Source organism: Hippichthys cyanospilos, chromosome 9, assembly GCF_059441005.1.
Source record: "Hippichthys cyanospilos isolate Australia breed blue-spotted pipefish chromosome 9, RoL_Hcya_1.0, whole genome shotgun sequence".
Classification (NCBI taxonomy): domain Eukaryota; kingdom Metazoa; phylum Chordata; class Actinopteri; order Syngnathiformes; family Syngnathidae; genus Hippichthys; species Hippichthys cyanospilos.
In genome coordinates, this window is record NC_142377.1 from 546,076 (window position 1) to 568,600 (window position 22,525).

Here is a 22,525-nt window from a genome sequence, read left to right on the forward strand (position 1 = left end):
GTCGGGGTATGAACAGGCTGGGGTTTGGACACGTAGGGGTATGAACATGTTTATGCATATGCAGGTGAAAATTAGAACTCAATGTTTTTGAAAATGTCAAATGTTTATTCGCAGTTGTTCAACAGGCGCAACTGAGTAAATAGAAACGGAAAAAATATACTAACATTGACTTATTTATAGTTAACATTGATTTAATATTTGTGTTCAAACTCATTGTGGATCTCCATCATTCAAAGCAGTGATGAGCATGAGCTGAAAACCCACAAAAAATATATAAAGGAAGGTTTATTTAGTGATTCAAACCAATAGGTGGCGTTAGCAGTCCAAAGTAAAGATATTTGTTGGGGGAAACTGTCATCCAACCTCCATTCCATCAATGGGTGTCAACACAATATTGAAAGGATGGCAAATGTTTTCCGCAAGTCTCATGAGTGTGAAAAATTTGGTGAATTTGCGTGCATGTATTGGGATTCAAAAATGCGATCCATATAGGAGAAAAATTAAAATGACAATCTTTTATTTAGCACAAAAATCTAAATAGACTGAAGTGTACACAAATTGAAAAAGCTTTATACATGTATATAAATATATGTGCGTGTGTATGTGTCTTCTAGTTGCTGTCTGTTTCATCCTGGACTTCTTTATTTTCTTCTTCTGCTGCTTCTTCCTTCGTTTGGGTTGCAGCATGTGTTTGTTCTGAACAGAAAAAAAAAGGAGGATATCATGATGTGTTTTGGAAGAGGTGTGTTTTGGTTGAAGCTAATTGAAAAAAGCAAACGAAAACAAACACCAAAAAGAGAACTACTACATGCTTGTGTTTCTGCCTATGTTGGTGTGTGTGTAATATCTTACCGTCATAGACAAACGCTCTGCATGCCTCTAATATGTCTAATTTGTTCTGGACATCTTTTAGTTGCTTTTCCTTGAAGGCAACTTTTTGTTGCAGCGAGCGATTCAATCGTGTCAAGTGGACCATGTGTTGCATGACACGTGAATTGACTGAGATGCTGCGCTGATACAGACTTTGGCGATCAACTGCAGAATCGGTGCATGCGTACTGAAAACACAAAGCAGTTGATATGAACGTCTTAGTGGGGAGAAAAAAATTTGAGGCAATGACTTGATTTGTAGCAACTAAAAGTAATCTATGAATATTACAATGTAGAATAGATCTATCAGGAGAAAGGCATTGGTGAAAAGTGTACATGTATGGTAATATTTCGAAAAAGGATAAAAGCAATATTGATTGGTAACATTGATTTGATGCAAAGCAGCACAAATGTACTTGTGTCTGTGAAGTCACAGTGTTGTCAATGTGAATGGGACACAATTGAGTGCTTTTGATTGTAGAAATGCAGGTTACATAGGCATTTGTTAGGAAATGTATAACTGTATAAAAAAGAAAAAGGGAAGTGAGCATTAAGCTCTGCAGAGTGAACCTTGCAAAGGTATAGGCTTTCTTTGCCCGTGAGGAATATTGGAGGAACAAGGAAGTAGGAGAGTTAATGGCAACTGCCATGAACAAGAACATCATTACGTATTAGCATTATATAAATATTTTAAACCATTTCGTTTTTAAATATGGCATTATACTCACAGACAAGAGTTGGCATTCATGTCGAATGGAAGTGAGTTGAGGATCATTATCAGAAGCAAATTTGGTGGGCGAAGACTCCATAATCTGTGTAAAGGCAAAAGTATGTACATGTCATAAACAAATTTGTGATAGGTTAATAACCAATATGGAGTCGGGTTTCGACCGATGAAAGTGCACGATTTCAAACAACATTAGCGTTAACCACTTACGTGTACAGTTATAGCTCGCTGTATCGCGGTTCATCTTTAACGTGTTCATTGCTTCACGATGATGAAGCAAAAAACATAGGCAGTAGCGTGCGTTATCAACATAAATGAGAATAAACTATAGATATGAGCTTACTTGTCATTCACTACGTCACCGTAACGAGCCGAATGACGCAGAGAACGTAATACAGGAAACGGAAATGCAACGCGAACCGACAAATTAAAAGCATGCTTTTCAAAATATGATAGCCAACGTCACGAACTGTAACGCTTGAAGAATTATTAACATAGTTATTAACTAATATTACTTACTTATTTGATTAATGCAGTACTGTATAATGTACTTTTTGCTATTTTCCATTTGTTTCCATGTTTGCGCAATTTTTAAACTACTTATTTTGAAATATTTTTAATTGTTCCTGGAAAAACCCGCGAAGTACTGAGACCGCGAAGTAGGAGGGATCACTGTACACTTAATGCAACGGTTAAGAAAGTACGTCGCCGTTTCATTTTGAACGTCTGCCTGTTATAGCAATCCGGGGAAATCTTCAGATCCCTAGTGTTTTTATTTCTATGCTTTTTGTTTGATTAAAGAATAGAAAAAAAGAAAAAGTATACATAATAGGTAAAAATCGTTAGTTACACGGGCTTTAGATAGCACTCAACTGCAAGACTACAAACGTTAGCATGGGGCCATTTTTAAAATTTGCATTTATTGCAAACCTGGGGGATGGTGAATCATCCAAATGTTTTCTTCAAAATTGTTTTCTCTTCGAAGCAAATCCCATTTGCCAAAAAAATGGACACGAACACGACACAAATCACGAACAAAAACAGCCATAATACATAAGGAACATAGAACAACATCGGGAGAAAAAAGTGTGTGGACAGAAACAAAAGAAAATACTTACTTTGGTATTTGCTTCGTCTTTCGTCGATAACTTTTGGTAGACTCTGTCGGTGGGGGTTGGGTCGAATAAAACATTCGTGTTAAGGCCGGCGAGTGTACTTGAGTTCCACAACTCCTCCTCCTTGCTCCCATTGGTCAACAGCCGTGACGTACGACTCCGGGTAACTATGTAATGGGTTTCTATGTTAGAATCTACGCTTTTGCCTGTTTCATTGATTCAGACAAAAGCTTCCCTGGTTTGTGCTTAGTAGCTGTTTTGCTGTACGCAAACACAGAGACGTCGAGCACGAGCTTTTTTTCACTGCTTGCAAGCTTTTGAAGCATTTTCTCCAAAGGATTCTGTTTGCCGAACGGTAAGCTTCAATTTAATGTCCATCATTTTTGAAGAAAACATGCCTTTTTGTACTCGTTCGTAGTGATATATTAATGACAAACTTTCCTCCCTAGATGGCTCGGGGGAAAGCGTATCGTCGCTCGGAGTCCTTGAGATTCAAAGCGACTGAACGCCATCTCGAGGTTGAGATAAGTCATCGGAGAGCCTTTGTATACCGTAGGTTCAAACTATATAATTTGTAGCAATTTTATGTTTTTACGCTGTGTGGCATAATGTCTTTTTCGATGGGCGAAAACATACGTAGCAAGTCGTCTTTTTGTATTCATTATTATTTCACTCTATGCGTCATAGATAGCAAGTTTTAAAGTTATGTTCAATGTTAGAGTGTAAATAAAATTAGAACTTGTAAATTTGTTGCGTTAGCACGTTAACTGTCGTCAATTAACCGTGAGCAAAACAAAGCGCGGCAGATTTGAATTCGTTTCCGACCAATCAAAGGGCACCAATCTAGTGACGTAATGTTGCGTAAAACACATGCGACTCAGAGTTGTAACCGTCTTGGACCAATCAAAGGGCACCAATGTAGATGCACTGCAGATTTGAATATGTCTCGAACCAATCAAAGGGCACCAATGTAGGTACGTAGTAGTAGTACGAAGTTTATACTCGTTATGGAATAGAAATGAGCTAACCAAGAAAAAAGTATTCATAGAGAACATAAAGCAAATGTTCCGCAAGCAACGCAACAGAAATTTTCAGCATGCCCGCAAAACAAAGTAGCGTTAAAACAATGTATGCAAACTCGAAATTAATCCACAAACACATTTTACTCACACACGTAAATGAATGAAAACATTGTCTCTCCTGTACTAAGTAATATGTTACGAACAAGTGTGACTGTTAATGCTCACTATATGCTCAAGGATGAGCCCGCCAGATGTTTTTGTAATGTAAAATGTAATAATGAACAGAAATGTTTTATCAATAAATTAAAAACCTGAACCTTCTGTATTTAATAAAAATGTTTTATGTTTAATAGTGATGTTATGTTTGTACTATTGACAGTGTTTTAATAAGGGATTTGTTATTTTAGGGTTTTATACATATATAAAATTATTTTAGGGATTGGTCCCACTTGGGAATAGATTTTGTGACCCACAAGCTAAAAGGAGTTTGACATCCCTGTAAATTTTTTGTGTATGGTAACGGGTACAAGGAAAAGCAAGTAAAAGTTATTAAAATCATTTAGTTGATCTATTTTTTTTAAATAGGTCATGGTACTGGGCGCCGTCACAAAGTGAACCAGTGGCCAATTTCTCCTTTTACTCAGCGGAGCCACAAGTTGGTCATTCCAGCTGAGTCTTCAGACAAGAAGGTATCATATTTTTAAGCAATAAAATAATTGATTGTGATATGACTAGTCAATGTTTTGATAAGAAATACATTATGTTTTATAGTTTGTGTTGCTCATTGGCGACTCACATCTACGAAGCATCGCGGATGGCTATGTCGATGTGCCGAAGGGCTACCTGGACTTTGGTGTCATGTCCACTCCTGGCGCAAACGCGTCCGAGCTCGCAAAGGAAGTACTCAATGTCGATGTGCCGAGGACACCCGATGTTGTTTGCCTTTTGGCCCCTGGCAACAACGTGACAGCAAGTCGGACGCCTGATGAGGCAGGAGTGGATTTCCACACACTTCTTTGTCATGTCTCCAGTCGCTGGCCGAATAAGGTATGCAGGCGTTGTGTTACTAGGTGTATATTTGGTACTATAATTATTGTGGACACATGTAGGTTGTATTATTGTTGAAATGGGTGTGTAAATATGAATGTTTGTAATAATTCTTTCTCATAGGTATTTGTCCTGGACTTTCCTCCACGATTGACCGTGGATTTGGCCCAACAAGAATATCTGCGTCAGGAGTATCATCGTGTAGCAGCACGCATGGGTATGCTTAAAAAGTTTGTAATAAAATAATGTTAGTGATTACGTGGCGTATGAGTGTAATAATGTCCACACTATAAGGCCCTACTTTTTTGACGTTTAAACCAACAAGGGTCTTGCCACAAATACTGTCAATTTCAAAAGCATTGTCACCTTTAGAATAATAGTGAGAACTGTTTTTTGGTAGATTTGCCGGTGTTTCAAACATAGTTTATCAACAGTTTTAAGAATATTTGGGCAGATGCTATGTGGACAGCTGCAGCGTACAGACAGGTGTCACCTTACTACTTTTCTTTCTTTCAGTTTCTTTATAAAAAACAAAAAGTGAGGAAGCTGATAAAAATATATAATTTCCATTGCAACTGTAAAGGTTTTTAAAGGTGACGTCAATTCCCACAAAATCTCTACAAAGATATTTTTATGCACCCCCTAAGGACTCAACTTGTATCTGAGGCTCAGTTTGAAGTGGAAAACGTGAAAATAGTTGCATGAATATGCTCATAATAATGTACTGATTTTAATTTGTTAGGGATCAAGTACTTGTCTGCTGTTGCTTCCTTCCCCTTGAGGAACTTGAAACTGTGGAGTCGAGACGGTGTAAGTTAATGTTTTTTTTGTTGTTGTTGCATGTGCACTCAGTTGTATATATAAATATGTTGAATCATTGCAGATACAAGTGTAATGAAGGTTATTGTTAAATTTGTAATTAATTATTAATTTATTTTTTAGGTCAATTTTAATTATGTGTTTTTGCAGGTCCACTTGAGTGATGATCATGGTATGGACATACTGACGCAGTTGATGTGGAATGGTGCTCATCAGGTTAGTCGTTTTGTATTTACTGTGTTTCCTGTGTATGTGTGTTATTGTAGTGAGCTTTGATTTTTCATCAGACTTTTCAAAGTTTATTTTCATAACTTATGTGTAATTTGTATTTTATGGGATATGTAAAAACATTTATGACCGGTTTCAATTATGTGTAAAACAAAGTTTTATCATTGGTCTTTTTATCTTCAGCACCTTACAGAACTTGCGCCCCCACCTGTGGTACAAGCTGTTGTGAGGCCACCATCACCAACATGTACTCCTACAATTGTGGTAAAGGGAGAGACTGTGGTTCCACGTGTGCTTAACCCTTTCAAGTGGATCATTCTTGGACCAGGAAGGAAGGTAATATAACTTGCATATTGTCATAGTTTTTCTCTTTAGTTATTACTAATATTTATCAAGTATTTAGTTTCTAATTTTAAGTCCTCAACATTTGTCGAAGTAGTGGTCAGGGGTTATCATTAATACAATTTACATTGTTTGTCTTTACAGAGGAACCATAATAAGAAACTTGAGCAGTCCTGCAGTGTACCTTGCAAAAAAATTAAAATTGAGGATGAGGAAGAGGTTTGTTAATATATATTTTTAAAACAATCGGGATATGCATAATGACTCATGATTGACAGGAGCTATTCAGTAATGGTTTGTCTCCTATTTTCTTCCATAGATTGTGCTCAAGGAGTGTTTCATCCCTCTCACTCCAGTGTGGTTCAGCAGTGAGATCCTGGATGCGATGGAGAAGGTTTCACCATCAGATATGTCCAGTCGTGTGGAGTGCAAAGTGGTTTCAAAGGAAATAAAGGTAATGTGCATGTACAGTACATCTCATGGTAAAATTCTATCATTAAGTGTCTTCAGTCATTGTACTCGACACATTATAGATTGCTAACACTTTAAAGGCTTATACTGTACACAAGCTGCAGATCCAAAAATTGATTTTGTCTTTCTTTTTTAGAAATCATGCCCAGACAAAGCAAGATATGGCCGCATGAGGGTTTCTGCTGACAAGAAGACTCGGCCGAAGTCACAGGTTTGTGTGTGTGTGCTTTTGCTAATTTGTGGAATGTTTGACGTATTCATAACTGATTGTTACACAGTTTTTGTTGACGGGAGAGGAGAACATCTTACTTTGTTGCACTGACTAAAGGATTGTGAAGCAGCTGAATGCAATGATTATTGATGAAACAATGTTTTTTTGTTTTTTTTTACATTTTTATTTCACAGGATGTTCTTAAAGAATGTTTCGTCCCTCTAACCCGAGTCACTATGGGCGATGCAACTTTAGGTGTGACGAATAAGGTTGTTCCAGCGGACCTTTCTAAGCCTATGCGTTGCACAGCAGAGCCGAAAGAACAAAAAGTAAGTTGCATGGCTTTACAATAGAATCCTAACATAAAGTGGCTCCAGTCATTTTTCGTGGCACTCTCAATTGTTAAAAGGTAAAGCACTTTAATGTCCAAAAGTAGTTGTATTACTAATGTGGGGATTAGTTTTTGTAATATTTTTCTGCCTTTCATCAGCCATCCTACGCAGACATTGTGAGATATGGACGAAGGGTTGAGCCACCCAAGAGGACTTTGCTGAAGTCACAGGTTTGTGTTTAGTTGTTGTTGTCATTTTAAACAATAAAATAGCTTGTGTATGACTGACATCGTTTGAGTAGACAGAGAACAGAATCTTAATTTTTAGCCTTGAGTAAATGATTGGAAAACATAGCTGTGGTCGTTGTTTGTTCAACGGACCGTTGACAAGTCATTTTTTGAAATAAATTGTACAAGCAGTTATTGTTCTTCTTTATTTGTTTATTTATTTATTTTGTTTTAGGCAACACAAAGGCCGGTGGTCGTTGAAAGTCTGTCCTCCAGTACTGCAAACGTCACTGTGCAAGAGGTTTGTTTTCTGACTTCAGAATTACTCAAGTTCCATAAAATTACTATGGTTCATAATTAGTAATAGACTTTGTAATTTGTTTTTGTTTTCTTCAAGCATTAACAACATCAGTTTTATGCACTTTGGTTGTGGTATTATAGGGCTCTTCAACCTTTTAGTAAGTGAGTTACTTGTATAGTAATGATTAATGCAAAAGAATATTTGTTTGTAAAACATGTATGCAATAACAAATGCAGAAATAAAGGTAGTCTTTTATTGGTGATGTGATTTCTCATGCTTATGATTTCTCACAATAATTTGGAAACAGATAGTTGTGAACACGCATCAATAGGTTAATAAATCCCTTCATATTTTCTAAATGATAACTTCTGCAGCATTGCTAGAAAACCACAATGCTCCATCACTGGTTAGCAATTTATGGAAGAGCTACAACGTGCCCATGGGGACCAAGTGGTTGACGTCCCATACATTTTATTATTTTATAGTTTTTATCCAGTATTTGTAGAACGAAGCAAGGCCACATAATGTAGTTGAATAAATATTATAATTAGTTGTTTGTTTGTGTGTGTTTGTTTTATAGACAACACAAAGCTCAGTGATGGATGAAAGTCTGCATTCCAGTAGTGCGAACGTCACTGTGCATGAGGTTTGTGTTCTGTTTTTAGAATGACTTAAGTACCATAAAATGACTGTGGTTCATAAGTAGTAATGGGTTGACAAGGCGGTATGGAGCGTGTCACTGCTGATACTGTGTTAATATCATTAAATACTGACACTTGCTAGACCTTAAAAATCCCTGCAGTCAACCCACTTGACAAACTGAACTGACACTGATTTGACGACTTATTGGATACAATAATAGTATTCAAGTCATTGCGTTCGTTACGTATTATTCCATATCTTTAAATGTAAACATGTATCAAGGCGAAAGTTTCAGAGGTCAATTCCTTACATTCATCACATATTATTCCATACCTTTAAAAAATGTGACGTGTCAATATGAAAATGTAAGAGAAAATGATGTGAATTAGGCTACGTAAACTATTAGTTCTAACACAAATTTATTTAAAAAAAAAATAGTATTTACAATAGTTTAAAATTAAGTGTGTTGTGTTTGTTAGTGATTACTTATTTTCGTTTTTATCCATTATTCGATGAATGAAGGAAGAACAGTTAATGTTATTGAATTAATTGTACAAGCAGATTCTTATTTTTTTGTTTGTTTGTTATGATTAATGCAAAGAAAAAACGTGAAGAAAAAGGTTTAAATGATATTACATTTATTTCAAATGATAACTGCTAAAATGTTAGCAGAAAATAACACTGGGAGCAAGCTATTGATAGACTACCTATCATGTAAAGACATGCAGAGTTGTGATTTAATCAATGGAGCATGGATTGGGTTGCCCTTGTTTTGCCTTGTCCATGTCATGTTGTATGCATTAAGGGTGTGTAATTTAGAAACTTCTGTTTTATAGGCAACACAAAGACCTGTGGTGAATAGAAGTTCGTCTTCTTCCAGTCCAGTGAAAAAGGCAGTGCAGGAGGTTAGTTCCCTGGATTATATGTACAAAATTGCTTAAAAGTACTTTGATTGTCTTGTTTATTTTTATCATACCTGTAAAGTTTTAGCTAAATACTTGATGTCTGGAGGTCATGATTAACGCTGTTGTCAGTGTAGAAGGAAATTCTTTAATATAACTATTGTGTAATCTACTGTAAACCTCATCTGTGATGCTGTGTATGACAACACTTCTGTATTCCTATTTTTGTGTTGTGTGTTAAATTTTTTATACAGTTAATTTGCAGTTTGTGCAATAAAAAAAATGAATGCTTTCCTGAATGGTTTACTGTTCATTGCAGAGGAAGAGAGCTTCCAACAAGCAGCATACACCGCAGATCAGTTCCAAGATCATCCGAAATACGACTGCTGGTCACGGTAATGTCTCTACATTCTATGTTTTTGGGTCTAGTTATACTTTTGAGTCATTTGCAACTGAGTTTAACTTCACATTTGAGGCTCATCCACACATTGAGGGAGCAAACACTACCTACCAGCCTATTTCCTTTGGGCGTCCAAGCCATACTACAGAGTGCCATGACAAAAGTTTGAATGGGTCTTTTCATCAGGGAGACAGTCGGTTGAACCATCCAGGCAAGCAGTGTATGGCCATATGTTATGTAGGTGTGGCAAAGCACACGGTTAGCAGCATTTTTTCATGGTGTGCAGAAGATTTAGATAAAGTTGTTGTTTTAGGTGATAGTCTGTACACGTATTTATACAACAATAACATGATCGGTGGCTATCACGATTATTTAAACGGGGATGAATTACCTAAGCTGCTAGTTCTTGAAGGTAAGAAATTTCAGTTCGACAATGTAATTGTGGCACAAGGTTATTTATCCTTTGTTGACGAAACCAAGATTGTGGAGGGTGGAAGCCTCAGTCTGTTACATGCATTGTGCACAATTTTTGATAAAGTTGACGCGTGTTTACTGACCATCGGCTGTTATACCACTGCAATTATTTGTCAAAGTGGACACTATTCAGTTTTGGATTCCCATGCCCGCAGTGCATGTGGAATGCCAGTTGCTGGTGGTAAAAGTGTCATAGTTTACTTTCGTGGGCTACAAGATGTTTATGATCACTTATGCAATTTCATCAAAATGACATGTAAAGGCAAAACTCTTTATGAGTTTTCGGGGTTGCATGTTGTGCACACAGGCTCATATGACAAATCTGTTGATCTCGGAATGATAGTTTTGGATTCCCTTGAACTTAAATCTAAGATATTCTTAAGGAGCAGTATTTCAAAAACCGCGAAAATTCATGATTCCATTCCACGAAATACAGATAAATTGTGTGTGAGCAATTTTACTTCGACTAACAAGCCGATTAGTCCTACAATAATTCAAAGGAAAACCATTAGTGCACATACTAATGGATTCAACATACCGATGTCATTTGGAGCGTCAATTGACCCTTCAGAATGTGGCAGCAATGGTTTAAATGAAACTTCTCCGATAGACACATTGATTTCCTCGATGGTCCAGCAATCTGAACATTGTGTTGAAATGCCTGCAGTGGAAGACCCTCTGTCACAGTCGCATAAGATGTCATTGAGAAGTCGCGTTTCAACTGCACTCAAAAATCACAATGACATAGCACATGTTGAGGACATTCAATTTGTTGGTAATATGACCTCTAAAAGTATGTCGTTTGAACCAGTTTGTAAAGAAACAGCACAAGCAATATGTGATCGGCTGAAATTGGAGTTTCAAAATCCAGATGCACCAGAGTCATCAGCTTTTGGTTTGTTAGGTTCTCCTTGCAAAAAAGAGAAAATTGTCAGTGATGGCAACTGTTTCTTTCGAGCAGTCTCCCAAGGTCTGAGTGGCTCACAAAAGAACCACAGGAAAATTAGACTCGCTGTTGTAAAGCAAATGGAATCCAATCCACTTTTATATACAAAATATTTAAGAAATCAGCACTCATCCGTAGAAGAATATATAAAAAAATCAAAGATGCAATACGTTGGTAGTTGGGCTACTGAAGTAGAGATTCAAGCAGCAGCAGATTGTGTAGGGCTAAATATCTTTACATTCTATCAAAATAAGTGGCTAAAATATAGTTCAAATGCAAAACAAGGCATTTACCTGGAAAATTGCAATGGCAAACATTATGAAACAGTTATTTGTGTAAATAAGCCGGAATGGCAAAACTGTTATGGTTTGTGTGAAAATACATTCAACACAGTATACAATTTTCGGAAGCAAAATACAAGTCAAAGTTCATGTGAATGCAGGACAACTGCTAACAGTACTGCCATTTTGAGTATGGGTAAAAGGCTAAGTATTGACAATAAAGCATCTAATGTTAATGACAATGTTACAAGTCACCAAACGCGTTCTTCCAAATATTTGAAGGAGAAACACCGACATCAAAGAAAAAGTCAATATCAAGAAAACATACAAAATCCTTTGTACAAGGCAAAGGTTAACATAACTAGTTTAAAAAGGTACCAACAAAACCCTTGGCACAAAGAGAAACTTAAAGAAATGAGTATAAAGAGATATATGCAAAACGCATTGCATCAAGAAAAAGTGAAAGAAAGTAGTATTCGGAAATATCGGCAAAACGCATTGCATCAAGAAAAAGTGAAAGAAAGTAGTATTCGGAAATATCGGCAAAACGCATTGCATCAAGAAAAAGTGAAAGAAAGTAGTATTCGGAAATATCGGCAAAACGCATTGCATCAAGAAAAAGTGAAAGAAAGTAGTATTCGGAAATATCGGCAAAACGCATTGCATCAAGAAAAAGTGAAAGAAAGTAGTATTCGGAAATATCGGCAAAACGCATTGCATCAAGAAAAAGTGAAAGAAAGTAGTATTCGGAAATATCGGCAAAACGCATTGCATCAAGAAAAAGTGAAAGAAGGTAGTATTCGGAAATATCGGCAAAACGCATTGCATCAAGAAAAAGTGAAAGAAAGTAGTATTCGGAAATATCGGCAAAACGCATTGCATCAAGAAAAAGTGAAAGAAAGTAGTATTCGGAAATATCGGCAAAACGCATTGCATCAAGAAAAAGTGAAAGAAAGTAGTATTCGGAAATATCGGCAAAACGCATTGCATCAAGAAAAAGTGAAAGAAAGTAGTATTCGGAAATATTGGCAAAACGCATTGCATCAAGAAAAAGTGAAAGAAAGTAGTATTCGGAAATATCGGCAAAACGCATTGCATCAAGAAAAAGTGAAAGAAAGTAGTATTCGGAAATATCGGCAAAACGCATTGCATCAGGAAAAAGTGAAAGAAAGTAGTATTCGGAAATATCGGCAAAACGCATTGCATAGAGAAAAAGTGAAAGAAAGAAGTTTAAAGAAGTATTGTCATAGTGTGTTACACAGAGAGAACGTAAAACTGAGAAGTATAAACAAATACCATAATAATCCTGATCATAGGAAAAATGTAAAAGAAGCCAACAAAAAGAGAAAACAAAAATTTAAAAATAAATTAGCACAATTTGAAGCTGTTCTAGAGAATTTTTATGATAAAGTTAAAAATGGGCCAGAATTTGTATGTAGCATTTGCCATAGATTACTGTTTAGACATCAGGTTTTACAATGTAAAAGAGACAATTATATTACAAACAAGGCAATATCTGTAATAGCACAGAAATGTATAACTGAGGACTATTTACATAAATGTAGTGATGAATGTGTAGAACCATGTAGCTTGTTAGATTCAGCTCGAGGCCAGCTGTGGATTTGCTTCACATGCAATAGTAAGATCAAAAAGGGTGTAATGCCTCCCGAATCCACAATTAATAATTTGACAGTCAAACCTATTCCGCCGGAATTGGCATGTTTGAACAGCTTAGAACAACATTTGATTGCGTTACATATACCATTCATGAAAATGCTAGCATTACCTAAAGGTGGCCAAAATGGAGTACATGGACCAGTTACATGTGTTCCTGCGAACGTTGTGCAAACTACTAATATGCTGCCTCGTCTAAGTATGGAAGGTTCTTTATTGCCTGTAAAATTGAAGCGTAAGATAACGTATAAAGGTCATTATGAATATCAATTTGTCGACACAATGCACATTCAACAAGCATTACAATTTCTAAAATTAACAAATGTGTATTATAAAGATGTAGAATTTAATGAAGCATGGATAAACGAGTTTCGCAGGGAACAGGACGAGGATGGAGAGATTATGAATAATACTAATGTAGAAAGTTGCAAAAAAACTATTGATGTTGAAGATGAGCTTTTGCATGATAGACAACAACATTGCATGTTCCAAGACACCTGTCTAATGCCTGTTGATATAGGCCAGGAAGCATTAGATCAGTATTTTGATGACATTTTGAATTTGGCCCCGGCAGAAGGGAATAACCCTGTTAAATTGCTTTCCGATCGTACAAATGAAGGCAAATGTTTCCCAGTGTTATTTCCACAGGGACAAAATACATACCATAATAGCAGACCATATCGACTTACATTGGCACGTTATTTCAATAACAGAATTTTACATGCTGATGGCAGGTTTGCAAAAAATGTAGAGTATATCTTTTTTGCCCAGTACATGTCCGAGATTGATCAGGTTATTTCAAATGTATCTATCGCGTTGCGTAAAGGAAATAAAGGCCAGTCACATCAAAAGCTGAGTGATGACCTTTTAAACAATGAAGAATCTTTAAAAAAGTTATTACAATTTGATGAAGGGTATCGTTTTCTTAAACCCATAAGAGGCACACCAGCTTTTTGGTCCGGGGTTCAAAAAGACTTGACAGCATGCATTCGGCAACTTGGGATACCGACATGGTTTTGTTCATTTTCTTCTGCTGATTTGAGGTGGAAAACACTTCTGTACAGTATTTTGAAAAATGAGGGTAGAACACAGACAGTGCAAGACTTAGAATGGGCAGACAAATGCGAGCTTTTGCGTCACAATCCTGTAGCAGCAGCAAGATATTTTGATTTTCGCTGGCATGTCTTTTTACGGGAGGTGCTCATGTCTAATTCACAGCCAATTGGAAAAATTGTGGACTACTTTTATCGGATAGAATTTCAGCAGCGCGGTTCACCTCATACTCACTGTCTTTTTTGGATCCAAAATGCGCCACTGATTGACAAAAACACTGATGACGAAGTATGTCAATTTATAGATAAATATGTAACATGTGAAATACCGTCAAAAGATCAGCCATTATTGGACATAGTAAAGTCAGTACAAGAGCATTCAAAGCAACATACCAAAACTTGTAAAAAGAAAAACACAGTTTGCCGTTTCAATTTTCCCAGGCAACCATCCACTAGGACATTTATTTGTCGGAGCAAAAGTGATAACTCAACCAAAGAACAATGCAAATGTGCGGTAAATGACACAAATAATTTAGCAAAATGCACGTGTGTGAATGAGAGTAAGAAAAACAGTACCCAAGCAGCAGAAATTATGAGAGCAATTAAGACAGCCCTTTCGGATAAAAATGCAAATTATGATAATGTAGAACATTTGTTTGCGAGCCTTGATATGAATCAGACAATGTTTGAGGATGCATATCAATGCTTTAGTCGAAATACACATGTCGTTTTGAAAAGGGACGTTAATGAGGTGTGGATAAATCAGTATAATAAGCCACTGCTTAAATGCTGGAATGCAAACATGGACATACAGTACGTGGTAGATGCTTACGCATGTATCGTGTACATCATTTCGTATATATCAAAGGCAGAGAGAGAAATGGGGCTGTTGTTGCGGAATGCACAACAAGAAGCACTAAAAGAAGGTAATACCTCTGCAAAGGAAGCATTGAAAAAGCTAGGCAGTGTCTACCTGCATAACAGAGAGGTGTGCGCTCAAGAGGCGGTTTACAGGTTAACTAATATGCATCTCAAAGAATGCTCAAGAAAAGTAGTATTTGTACCAACTGGGGACAATCAAGTAAAAATGAGTTTGCCTTTAAATGTGTTAAGACAAAAGGCAGCGACAAACAATCTGACCACAGATGATATGTGGATGACTAGTTTTGTTGATCGGTATAAAAATAGACCGAATGACTCTGTTTTTAATGATATGTGCATGGCCACATTTGCATCTGAGTATCGCGTTTTGAGTAAAAATGAGAAGTCACAAAATCGGATCAAACTAAACAACAATTATGGTTTTATCACTAGGAGAACACACACAAATCCAGCAGTAATTCGTTATATGCGGTTTTCTGAAACAAAAAATCCGGAATTATTTTATCAAAGTGTGATGCAGTTATTTTTACCGTACCGCATAGATGCACAGCTCAAACCGCTAAACTGTGTATTATTTGAGCAGTTTTATAAAAATGGTCTTGTGGAGTTCAGTGATGGCTCAAGACATTCTGTGAAGTCGGTTGTAGAATACAATCGAAGCATGTTTGAAAAAGAAGCCGATGAATTGGAATCTGTCCAGAATATGATTGATTCGGAAGGTATTTTGGAAGATGCCTGGTGTGCGCTCTTTCCCGAACAAGAACTAGAGCGGTTACAATGCATGCAGGAACAAAAAGCGAAAGACCAAATGCAAGAACAACATGTTGAAAATATTCCAGAATTAGCAGAAGGTAACCAAAAAAGTTTGCATTTGGAAAAGAGAAAAAACATCATGAGCAGAAGTGATGGATTGGTTTTAATTAGATCTCTCAATCAGACACAACTATCAGTTTTCTTTGAAATTCGACAATGGTGCTTAGGAAAGATAGTGGGCAAAAATCCAGATCCATTACACTTATTTATCACAGGTGGTGCCGGGACAGGGAAAAGTCATCTAATTAAAGCAATTCAATATGAAGCAACAAGATTGTTGTCAACAATTTGTAAACGTCCTGACAGCATTAGTGTTTTAATAACTGCTCCTACAGGGATTGCTGCATACAATTTACATGCATCAACCATTCACAACACATTTAGTATTAGCAAAGATTGTCGACTACCTTACACACCACTGGGCGAAGAAAAGCTGAATTCATTGCGCGCTTACTATAGTGAATTGCAGATTCTGATAATTGATGAAATATCTATGGTTGATCACAAAATGTTGTCATACATTCACGGTAGATTGAGACAAATTAAACAAACCGGTGACTTTTACCCCTTTGGTAAAGTCAGTATAATTGCGGTCGGAGATTTTTTCCAGTTACCTCCAGTGAAAGGAAAACCTCTTTATGTAGATGAGGTGGGTTTTAACTTATGGTCCAGTCTATTTAAAGTTGTAGAATTGAAAGACATAGTCAGACAGAAAGACACCGCGTTTGCAGAGTTGCTAAATAGAATAAGAACTCGATCCAAAGGAACCCCAATGTTAAAAACTGACATAGACACACTAAAAAAATGTGAAACCGGTGAAGTCAGCACAGCACTGCACATATTTCCGACAAACAAACAAGTAAATGATCACAATATTCAACAGCTTACAAAGACTTGTCCTGAATATTTTGAGATAGATGCGCAGGATTTTGTAACTAATAAGAAAACTGGCAAACTAGAGCTAAAAAGTGGACACCATGCCAGAACTTACGACACGTATTTAGCAGAAAAAATCTTTCTGGGAAAAGGTGCACGCGTAATGTTGTGTAAGAATGTCGATGTTATGGACGGTCTCGTTAACGGTGTTTGCGGAAAAGTTACAGATATTATTAGTTCCCAGCACAATGGTTTTCCCCAGGCGATTTATGTTAAATTTGATGATGATAGTATCGGTGCGCAAAGTAGGAAATGTGCAGGTTCCAATTTATTTGCTTCTATAGGTTCCACCGCGATACAACCAGAGGAAGAAAGGGTCACAAAACAAGGTGGCCTGCGCCGTCAATTTCCGCTTAAACTTGCATGGGCTTGTACAATACACAAAGTACAAGGAATTACGGTTGATAAAGTTGTTGTGTCCCTCCAAAAAATATTTTCTGCCGGACAGGCATATGTGGCCTTAAGTCGTGTTACCAGTTTGTCTGGGTTAATTATTCAAGATTTTCAAGAAAAAGCGCTGTATTGTAAAGAATACATTAAGGATGCAATGCAGAGTATGTCCAGATTCCCGATTGAAAACGTAATAAATACCAAACTCAACACACATGCATTTTCAATTTTTATGATGAATGTGCAAAATTTGACCCGCCATGTATCAGATTTGGCATTATGTACACAGCATTTGCAACTTAATTGTATTGCTGTTACTGAAACATGGTTACCTGCTGCTTTCTCAGAGGAAACAGTCAAAATTGATGGTTACAGTTTTCATAGTGCACCAAGGAGTTTAGCATATAATGGCAGCAACCCCACTTTGATTTCTTTGCAGCAACAACAACATGGTGGCGTAGGCATGTATGTTGAACACCATATGAAATATGAGATAATCAAAGTACCAAATGTCAATTTAGAATGCTGGGCTTACAAATGTACTGCGTCCAATATTTTAGTTGTAATCATTTATCGACCGCCATCATACCCCAAGACTTTATTTAAAGAAAATCTCGGCAAGTTACTTGATTGGCTAGATCCGTTAAGTAACACCATAGCTGTCATGGGAGATTTCAATGATGACTTTCTTCAATCATCCACAATCTGCAAATTTGTAATAGACAAAGGCTACTCTCAGTTTGTCACTCAGCCAACAACAGAAAAGGGAACACTAATTGATCATGTGTATGTAAAAACAACACACTATGATGTCGAATCATTGGTGTTGCCAACATATTTCAGTGATCACGAAGGAATATTATGCACTTTTAAACTTAAATGTATTTCTACTGACACAGAAAATTGATGTATTTTCTCACCCGAATGACAACGGTTTTGCACGAAGATTCAAGAACCGTGCCAATCTTGCAGTTCACATCATTATGAGTCCTTTGACGCGAGCTTCCAACTACTCCATGATGACAACCGTTATGCTAGAGGAATCAAGAATTGCATAAAGTTTGCAGTTCAGGTCACTCATAGCAACAGTCTGAGCGTTGGTAACACTCGCATTGCTTTAGAAATCGGCTCACGGGCTCTCCTCCAAACTCATGAAATTTGTCAATACAGTTATCCCCCCCTACTTCGCGGTTAATAGTGGGTGTCAACCCCCCGCAAAGTCTGAAACCCCCGAAGTAGGGTATCAGTTCCTAGATTTCTATGTATGCTGGAATAGCCACAGTAACCATAAACAATCCTTTTTTTGTTGTATTTTTTAGATATTTTATTTCCTTTCTCCTATTATTTAACATTACATTATCCTTATTAACATTATTGTAGCTTCATTAAATAACTAATATTACTTAGTTTGTTGAGAATTTGTTCTCAGGACTGGTTATTTGCAACAAGACTCCGGTGAAAGAGTACGCAAGTCATCACGTTCAACTTCACATTTATTTTGGCTCATGTATGGTGTATCATGTATTATCTGTTGAATAATAAATCAACAACAATGTTAAAGTCAGTCAACTAACATATAAACACTTGCCAAAATTTAATCTATGAATTTACTGTATTTTTAGCAGACATTAGCGGGTTAGCAACAACTAACAACTACCAACTATAAAGTGCAACCTCTACACAAACGAACACATAAACAGAATAAATACTCATCGCTTACTAAACATAGGCAGCAGCGTGCGTTATCACCATAAATGATAATAAACTATAAATATGAGCTTACGTTGTCATTCACTATGTCACCGTAACGAGCCGAATGACGCATAAATTATTTTTTATTTTGAAATATTTTTAATTTTTCCTGTGAAAACTTGCGAAGTACTGAGACCGCGATATCTGAGACTGCGAAGTAGGAGGGATCACTGTACAGCAGAAATCCACTGGCTTTGATTGTCACGTTGGCTTCAGATTGTCACAGAACCAATAAATGAAAAAGGTATACAAATTGAGCACATAAATAACACACTATGATGTAGAATCAGTTGTGTTGCCGACATATATCAATCATTTAGGGATAGTATATATTTATTAAATTAATTCTCTGTGTTGTGGTAAGTACATTTAACTAATTTTCACACACATTCACAAAGTAGCTATCCTCCAGAAACGTATATGACATTGTTTGTGAAGTTGTCAAGAACTTTACTATTTTGCAATACAGTACATGCTGTCATTCTAACATTATAGCAGTGGCATTATGCTCCTCCTAAACTTATGGAGCAGAGTGTGGGGACACTTTACCTGATGAGATTTAGATTATGTATATACGTATTAGGCGAATTGGAATTCTACCAATTTAAATGCTGTCAGAGTGATTCATAGAAAGAATAAAATGCTCAAATATTTGTACATGTAAACTGTTTAAATGTTACCAAGCTGGTAAACGTGGAGCCTTGGCACTTGTTAAGTAGTTCATGTATTTATTCATGCGTTAATATTTATTTTGGGGGGAATAATAAATGTACATAACTTGTTTGTTCATATAGCTTGCAAAATCAACTGTTTTTCTTTTAATTGGACAGACTTGAAATTTTCAAATTAAAATATAAAACTTTAAAATCTTAAAACAATGTGTCATTAGAAATTGTAATGTGTTTATTTGAATTATTATTTTTTAAGTCTCTCCCTGTCTGATTAAAGGAAAAGCAACAATTGATTCTAAACTATTGACATAATGAAGGCTGGTCAAGTACCTCGCAATACATGTGTAAAAATGCATAAGTATTGTGCAGCAGCATCACAGCCTAATAATTCATTTAGGAAAAGGCGATTAATAGGTGAAAATTTGTCTGTAATGTCATACCCGCAGAAAGTGAAACTAATGTATTCCCTCAGTAGAACGCAACTGTCCACTTATTATTATTTTTTTTAATTACATTTGAATTTAGTTCAATGAAATTTTGGCCTGTTTGACTGCCGCTGCTTTGTCTTATTTCGTGCCCCCTCCTCGTGGCATGGAGGGGGTGCTAGATGGCGATGACCAAATTGGATGCAGCTGTCTGGATTCTGTGACGACCCACCAGAACAACATTTGAGATGGGCCATCTCCAAAGTGATGCGGCTATGGCGATGGATAGGCACCAGGTTTTGTGGAGGACTTCCTTCTTAGCGTCATCATTCATCTTCATTGTAATAATCATCAAAATGGACCGTTATCGTTTAATGTGGTACAATGTGTTATCTTAGCACTCTGCATCACTTGTGAAGCCCTTAGAAAAACTGTTGTGATAAAGGACTATGTAAATAAATTAGACTGGTTTTGATGTTCTTAGAGACTGTGTAGTGATCGAGGACAATTTCAAATAAATTTGACTTGACAACTGACTTGACAAACCCTTTGAGACTTTATGGTTTATGCGCTATGCAAAAGAATTTTACGTCACCTCACTCTTAAAATGTATGTTTATTTAGCATAGGTTGATAACATTAAATGTGAATAAGGCTGATAATGAGGTTTTTAGGTTTGCCTTGTCTGATTGTGGCCAGGATATTGATATTAAGTCCTATTCAGCCTTGTTTGATAACAGTAAATGTAGACAAATGTGAGAAGGGACTTTTCAAAAACTACAAGTTAGTGTTTAGAAATCATTGTGGCCTTTCCATTCTCCAGAGTACTTAGGAGCAAGATCAGGTAAGTCCAGCACAGGACATAAAACCTAAACAAATACATAAAAAATGTTTTGCCTAAGCTAGGTGGCGCTATTACAATGATGAAAAATAAGATCATACTTGTCGTTCGGCCTGAACTCTTAGCTTATATGTCTTTAATAAAGGGGCTCTACACAGGAGTGAAAAATGTGAAGAGAGTAAATGGTTTTGTTGGCAGTAGATGGCAAAGTCTTGGTAATATAATACATTTAGTAGATGTCTTGAGAACGAGTATGATATCAAATTTGTAAAGTTTTGAGAAGATAGGATCATCCGGGTTCAATTACAGCAACTTTTACTGTGATGAAAAAACATGGGAGTTTGAAGTGGCTAAAATATCAAGGGTTATGCCAGGCCGAACGAGCATATAGAGGTAGGTGAATATTTGAACTCAATGTTTTAGAAAATGTCAAATTTTCATGAGCAGGCGCATTACAGTGGAATATATGTTTGTTGATTTCTTCAGGAATGGATTGTCATCCAATGTGTGAAATTGTGAGAAGATCAGATCATCTGGGTCAAATTACAGCAGCTTTTACTGGTCTGATAAATCTTCAGAATGAAAATGGACGTGGAAGCCACGCCCATTATCGAAACCGTAAATTTTGGTGGAGCTCAGTTGGCCTGTCTCGAGGCTTGTCAGACTTAATTTCAGCAATATTACTTCAAAGGGCTCAGCGAAACACTTTAAAACATGCTATATTTTTGGCTGCCACTAGGTGGCGCTGCAGTACGACAATAAATACATTGATAGATGTGTTACGCATTGGACACTCATCGAATGTATGAAATTTAGAAAAGATAAGATCAAAGATTTTTGTCACGTGACAAAGTAAAGATAAAACACATATTTTGAAGCCCCGCCTCCATCCAATTTTTCAACGAATCTTCACGAAAACTTGAATAAATGTGGCTCCCAGTCAGATAAAACACCATAGCAAATTTGAAGTCGATTGGGTCAAGCATTTCGGAGAAAAAAGGAGCAGTTCAGGACCTGCAAATGAGAAAAAACGGGCCAAAAGTGCACATTCAAAAATTCATAACTCCTTTTCTGTACATCTGAGCACATGGCTCGCATAGACTTTTTTGTAGGTCTATAGGTCCTACATATGCCTAAAAAATTTCGTAGATCTAGGTCAAACGGGCCGGGACAAGCTGCACTTTTTGGACCTTAAGTGGCGCTGCAGAGTCAGTTTTTTTGCATTGTTTTAGGAAACACAAAAATATCAAATTTTTCACCAGACGTTGGAGTATAAACAGGTCGGGGTATGAACAAGGAGTATGAACGATGAAATATTAGTTGTAGATGACTTAAGTGCAGGACCCTTATCAAATATGTAAAATTTAGAGAAGGTGGGATAATGTGGGTTGAGTAATTGCAGCTTTTATTGTTACAGTTGTGTGACTTTCAATGCCGTATAGGCCACGCCCATTGTCGAAACATCGTACTATTTTGTAGAGGGCATCAGGCATGGCCAATGGCGTTTCAGACAACATTTAAAGGATATCACCTCAAGGGGTTCATCAGAGTACATAAAAACGTTAAGGACTTGGTATATTTTTTGCTGCCACTAGGTGGCGCTCGCACTACGATAAAAAATAGGCTTGTAGGTGTGTTTCACATTAGACTCCTATCCCATATATGACGTTTTGAAAATATCAGATCACCTAGGTCCAATTACAGCAACTTTTACCGTTTTGGCGAGACATCGGA

At 36.7% G+C, this 22,525-nt stretch overlaps 2 protein-coding genes and 1 long non-coding RNA gene across 4 annotated transcripts; 2 read left to right on the forward strand and 1 right to left on the reverse strand.

Moving 5' to 3' along the window:
* Positions 1-210: 210 nt before the first annotated feature.
* LOC148417565 (uncharacterized) lies at positions 211-3,944 on the reverse strand. 2 transcript variants are annotated; one of them, XR_015866659.1, is made up of 4 exons: positions 2,715-3,944; positions 1,598-1,681; positions 853-1,057; positions 211-696 (listed from the first exon to the last, which is right to left on the reverse strand). It is a non-coding gene; the product is annotated as an uncharacterized LOC148417565 (long non-coding RNA). The 2 variants fall into 2 exon arrangements; XR_015866658.1 differs by lacking the exon at positions 2,715-3,944 and having other exon boundaries at positions 1,598-1,775.
* Positions 3,945-4,718: 774 nt separating this feature from the next.
* LOC148417566 (uncharacterized) lies at positions 4,719-12,575 on the forward strand. Its single transcript, XM_088422748.1, has 15 exons — positions 4,719-4,814; positions 4,904-4,997; positions 5,523-5,590; positions 5,750-5,815; positions 6,011-6,163; positions 6,314-6,388; positions 6,489-6,623; positions 6,777-6,851; positions 7,046-7,180; positions 7,342-7,413; positions 7,646-7,711; positions 8,292-8,357; positions 9,190-9,258; positions 9,575-11,663; positions 12,565-12,575. The coding sequence occupies exons 1-15, from the start codon at positions 4,719-4,721 to the stop codon at positions 12,573-12,575; spliced, it is 3,270 nt and encodes a 1,089-aa protein (XP_088278874.1).
* A 375-nt stretch (positions 12,576-12,950) lies between these two features.
* LOC148417567 (uncharacterized) lies at positions 12,951-20,487 on the forward strand. Its single transcript, XM_088424491.1, has one exon. The coding sequence runs from the start codon at positions 13,016-13,018 to the stop codon at positions 18,008-18,010; it is 4,995 nt and encodes a 1,664-aa protein (XP_088280617.1). The 5' UTR covers positions 12,951-13,015; the 3' UTR covers positions 18,011-20,487.
* The last annotated feature ends 2,038 nt before the right edge of the window (positions 20,488-22,525 follow it).